Source organism: Oryctolagus cuniculus, chromosome 14 (genome assembly GCF_964237555.1).
Source record: "Oryctolagus cuniculus chromosome 14, mOryCun1.1, whole genome shotgun sequence".
Classification (NCBI taxonomy): domain Eukaryota; kingdom Metazoa; phylum Chordata; class Mammalia; order Lagomorpha; family Leporidae; genus Oryctolagus; species Oryctolagus cuniculus.
Genome location: NC_091445.1, coordinates 39,288,392 through 39,293,486, shown reverse-complemented (window position 1 = coordinate 39,293,486; position 5,095 = coordinate 39,288,392). Strand labels below are relative to the sequence as shown.

Here is a 5,095-nt window from a genome sequence, read left to right as displayed (position 1 = left end):
GTGGTGGGCAAGAGGGGTTCTGGGAATGGCTGGGTTCACCCCCAGAAAAAGCTGAGAGCAATTCAAGAAGTAATACCCCTGCTGATAAACAGCACACATGTTAACATCATCAAAATATTTGCTTTAGGAAAAATGTACCTAACACCTCCCGCAGGTCTGCCTTTCACACAGTAGGAGACAGCCTCAAAGTTCAAAGGGCGGGGACGGGTGGCTTAGTATTTATCCAGGGACAGGAGTTTCTGCACCCAGTCTGTCATCTCATCCTTGAGATAACTGCGTGAAATTCCTTTTTTTAAATCCCAGTTTTTACAAAAAGAGAAGGCTGAAGCTCTGGAGGTTCTTTATTTTGTTCTAGTTGGTGCAGCTTGAGAGTGGTGGGGCCTGGGCTGGAACCTGTGCTCCTCGCAATGCTGCCGAATTGGGGTTCCTCTCGTTTTCCCTTCTTTCCGTCCAGAGATCCATCGTGGAGAGGGCCCTGATTTCTTTTCTTTTATGTTTGTCTCCCCAACCCCACCGAGTTTTCTGGAGGTAACGCTCCCTACCCCTGCAGCCGCACGGGGTCTGGGGCGAGGCGGCAGGGCAGGCGAGGTGGCTCCCTCTGCCCGAACCGCTCCAGGCGGTGGGAAGCGACTCTTTTGCCTGTGCAATGCCCCGAAGGCTTTTTCCATTTCCGCGGCCCCTTCCGCTCTCCATCCCTCACCTCTGGTCCCTGGACTTCAGCTCAGGCCCCCCGGGGAGCGTCTCTGGCCCGGGGCTGACAGCATTTGGGGGCGCAGGGTCCTGTTCTCTGCGCTAAGGCCATCTGCGCGCAGAGCCTCGTTCCCGGGCGCCGGGAGCCCGGCGGGCATTGACGTCAAGCGGCGGCGGAGCGCTGCCTACAGACGGTTGACCCGGGCCCTCCTCCACACCCCCTTCCTTCCTCGCCCCCTCCCTCTTCTCCGCTCCCGGACCCCGGCTCGCTATAAAAGGCGGGAGCCAGGGGCGCCTGGCAGCGATGAGTTTCAGCACCATGGAGAGCCCCCGCCTGCGCCTGCTGCCCCTCCTGGGCGCCGCCCTGCTGCTGATGCTACCTCTGCTGGGCGCGCGTGCCCAGGAGGACGCCGATCTCCAGCCGCGAGCCCTGGACATCTACTCTGCCGTGGAGGACGCTTCCCACGAGAAGGAGCTGGTCGGTATTGCCCTCACCCCGGGCCCCTTCGAGCCGCCGCGCGGTCCCTGCCTTTGCACGCTCCCCTCCTCCCTCCACCCCGTTCCGGGAGTCAGGGTACGGGGAGCGGAGCGCAAAGCCTGCTCTGCGCGATGTCTCGAGCCCACGGGCTCCGGGCAGTCTGTAGAGCGCCTCCCGGCCCCCTGTCCCTCGGAGCAACAGGAGCCTCAGTGGCTCCGGGTCCTGCGGTCAGCACTCAGGACAGTGCCCGTTGACTTTCCATCCCGCCTACACCCTCTCTGCCCGCCGAGCCCAGATGCAGACTGTGCCTGCGTCCCTGGCTCCTGGTAACTAGGGCTGGAAGTTAGCACCTGGGCTGGGCTCACAGCCAAGGCGCAACTTGGGACTGCGGACGGTGTGTTGCAGATCGAAGCGCTGCAGGAGGTCTTGAAGAAGCTCAAGAGTAAACGAATTCCTATCTACGAGAAGAAGTACGGCCAGGTCCCCATGGTAAGGACACGGGGTCATTCCCTTCCCTTGAGTTTCCAGAAGAAAATGCTTGCCTTAAGTCTAATTCAGACTTATCCCCAGAATGTGGTTAAATGACGCAAGCTATGGCTTTGCAGAATTCTGGGGGCTCCTTTTTGCTTCCACCTCCAGTACCTTGTCTGTTGATCTCTAAGGGCAGAGGGGAGACCACCGGCCATTTGGGACGATTGGAGGTCTGTGCTGGGACCAGCCTGGAATCTGCAGGCAGGAGCCTATGCTGGGGAGGAGCTTTGGGTCTCACCTCTGGGAGAGTTCTCTGCCTTGGACAGCCTTTGCTTCCACTCACTTCTTGCTCCCCAATTCCTCTACCCTTCCAGAGCACAGTCCGTGTTGTTCAGATCCTAAGTTGTAGAATCTTCTGAATTCTTCAATCTGGACTAGTCACCTTGGGTGGCTCTGGGTAAAAGGCACAGCATACCCACATACACTCTCTTTAAGCCCCCCCCCCCCTTTTTTTGGATGAGGAAGTGGTAAAACAGGAAACAGGAGTTGTGAGAAAATATCAGTCTATATTATTTATTTCCTAAAAACAAGGTTTTTTCCACATGGATGAGAAAAAAAAGGAACTAGGAAATATTACCCCTTTCTCCCCACTAAAAAGTGGAATAAATTAGGAGGGGATCAACAATTCGATTTTCTTTTTTAAAAGCAATCTTCTCACTGACGTTTTATAATGTCACAAAGCTCCCCATGTTCCAGGCCTGACCGTACTTAGACCTCTGGTGCTGCTGCTGCTGGGGCCCAGCCAATTTTCTCCAAGCGGCAGACACTGTGTTGATGGGGGGACTTGCCCATGGGGCCTGGGTCAGCTCAGGCTGATGACCACCCATTGTGCTGTTTGCAGTGTGATGCCGGTGAGCAGTGTGCAGTGCGGAAAGGAGCCAGGATTGGGAAGCTGTGCGACTGTCCCCGAGGGACCTCCTGCAACTCCTTCCTCCTGAAGTGCTTATGAAGGGGCTTCCACGCTCTTCCATCAGTCCCCACTCTCCCCCACCCCCTCCACTGCCCCCCACCCCGAGGACCACACCTTCCTCCCTGGAGTTTGGCTTTAGCGACAAATAAAGTTTGCATTTCCCTCTAAGGGCAAGGGGCTCTTTTCCTGCTGTTTCAAAATAAAAGAACACATTATATGTTACTGTGTGAAGGATAATGCCTTGTACGGTGTTGCTATGTGTGCAAAGTACCCTTTTCTTATTTTATTTGACGAACTCTTGTGTACTGTCGTGTAAAGAAGGAGAACTTTGCTTTGAAAATTGTATTTTTCTATGTGGCATGGCGGAGTGAAAATTAGGTCTAGTTAATCTTGGTAGATGACATCACCACCTGGAAACTAAATCACCCCAAGCAACACAAAGTGAAGCATGTACAAATTATACATAATAAAGTGTTTTTAATTACTGCTCATAGTGCAGTGTTGTTTCTATAAAGGTAATTTAAGTAGGAATAGTGAAATTAATCATGCTGTTGTTTCAAAGAAAAATATTTTTAAAAATAGCAGTCCATTGGGAGATCAGCATCTCAGCTCTGAGGAGTTTTGATCATTAATTAGCAGATTGTCACACCAGCTCCTCTCTACTCTGTTTTCCTTTGATCTCAGTGCTGTATGCTCTGTGCATGGGTGTGTGGGATGAGGTAGAGATGGTTGCAGGTGGGGTGATTTAATTTTGTTCATTAAGATCCTTAGCTAGCCCCTTAATTTAAACAATAAGACCAAGAGAAGACCAATTGTTTCAGACTTCATTCACATTAAAAGCAATTGGAAGACTCAGAACTTCAGTTCTGGCAACTCCTTTGTTAGAAAATATACATTGATTAAACAAGCAAAGACTTTTGGGGAGTTGGTGTTTGTCCAAAGGAAGGGAAACCACTTAAATACACACCTTGTAAAAACTCTGTGCAAGGGAAAACAGTTACTTTAGTACACAGATTTGAGGGGTACAAATGAATACTGGTGGGGCAAATTCAACTCAAGAAATATAAAAATATTGAGTAGGCTTCAAAAGTACCTCATTTGCTTATATCAGATCACGTTTTTAAAGTTTAAGCTCAATGAAGTAACATGTAAGCAGCAGTATCATGAGAGGTATGGATGTGAACAGCTTTCTCGCTGAAATTCAAGAGGCACCTGTGAAGTCCCCTACTGATAGATGGGGAGCAAGAGTATGCTGGTAGAAATATTCTCAGGGTTGACGTGGTGGTGCAGTGGGTTAAGCTGCTGCCTGTAACGCCGACATCCCACATCAGAATACTCCTTCAAGTTCCAGCTGCTACGCTTCTGATCCAGCTACTTGCCATTGTGCCTGGGAAGGCAGGGGAAGATGTCCCAAGTACTTGAGCCTGTGCCACCAACATGGGAGATCCACACGGAGTTCCAGGCTCCTGGCATCAGCCTGATCCAGCCCTGTTTTTTATGGCCTTTTGGGGAGTGCACCAGAGGATGGACAACCTCTCTCTCTCTCTCTCTCCCCTCTGTCACTCTGCCTTTCAAATAAATAAATAAATCTTAAAAATAATTCTCATGGAGTAGGAGATGGGATGGTTTGTGGGTGGGAGCGTGGTTATGGGGGGAAAACCGCTATAATCCAAAAGTTGTACTTTCAAAATTTATATTTATTAAATAAGTTTTCTTAAAAAAAGAGAAAAAAATTTCATACACAGTTGCAGTGCTGTCATTGTTACTACAAGCATGCCCAATCTCTCTCATTTTGCAAGGTAGATGTTACTGCCATTTTTAGGACAAGATTATAGAATTTGCCTAAATCATACAATTCTAAGTCTTGATTTCAGGATTAATCCCTTTGACCCCAACGAGTCACCTTTTTCTTCCATGTCATCTTGACCAGTCAGCCACAGGCTGGTGGGGTGCTGAGTTCCCCAGAGAGAACTTCTTTCTTTCACTCACTGGAGGTCATTGTGTATTTTTTGGTGTCATGTTTCTTTTTTCAGTCCCTTATAACAGGGCTATTTGTGATTGAAATGTGTTTTAATCTTTTAAAACTGCAAGGAATTGTTTAATAGTTCCACAATCTGCTGCTATTTTTCAGAAATCATTTCTGTTTAAAATTCTAATGTTCCTTTTTAGATTTATTTTATTTATTTGAAAGATAGAGTGACACCCTGAGGAGGGAGAAGAGAGAGGGAGGAAGGGAGGGTGGGAGGGGGAGAGAGAGAGAGAGATCTTTCATATTCTGGGTTCACCCCCCAAATGGCCCCAATAACCTGGATTGTGCCAAACTGAACCCAGGATCCTAGAACTCCATCTGGGTCTCCCATGTGTATGGCAGGGGCCCAAGCACTTGGGCCATCCTCTACTGCTTTTCCCTGGTGCATTAGCAATGAGCTGGATTGGAAGCAGATCAGCTGGGACTTGAACTTGAATATGGGATGCTGGCATTGTCA

The 5,095-nt window shown here is 49.4% G+C and overlaps 1 protein-coding gene across 1 annotated transcript; it reads left to right on the top strand.

Moving 5' to 3' along the window:
* Nucleotides 1–619: 619 nt before the first annotated feature.
* Nucleotides 620–3,094, top strand: CARTPT (CART prepropeptide). Its single transcript, XM_008274526.4, has 3 exons — nucleotides 620–1,168; nucleotides 1,574–1,657; nucleotides 2,541–3,094. The coding sequence occupies exons 1-3, from the start codon at nucleotides 995–997 to the stop codon at nucleotides 2,646–2,648; spliced, it is 366 nt and encodes a 121-aa protein (XP_008272748.2). The 5' UTR covers nucleotides 620–994; the 3' UTR covers nucleotides 2,649–3,094.
* Nucleotides 3,095–5,095: the final 2,001 nt, after the last annotated feature.

Excerpts from the sequence above, each read along its gene's own strand:
- CARTPT (XM_008274526.4), top strand. The coding sequence starts at position 995 with ATGAGTTTCAGCACCATGGAGAGCCCCCGCCTGCGCCTGCTGCCCCTC. Across the intron at positions 1,169-1,573 it reads CTTCCCACGAGAAGGAGCTG|ATCGAAGCGCTGCAGGAGGT; the intron begins GTCGGTATTGCC and ends GGTGTGTTGCAG. Across the intron at positions 1,658-2,540 it reads AGTACGGCCAGGTCCCCATG|TGTGATGCCGGTGAGCAGTG; the intron begins GTAAGGACACGG and ends TGCTGTTTGCAG.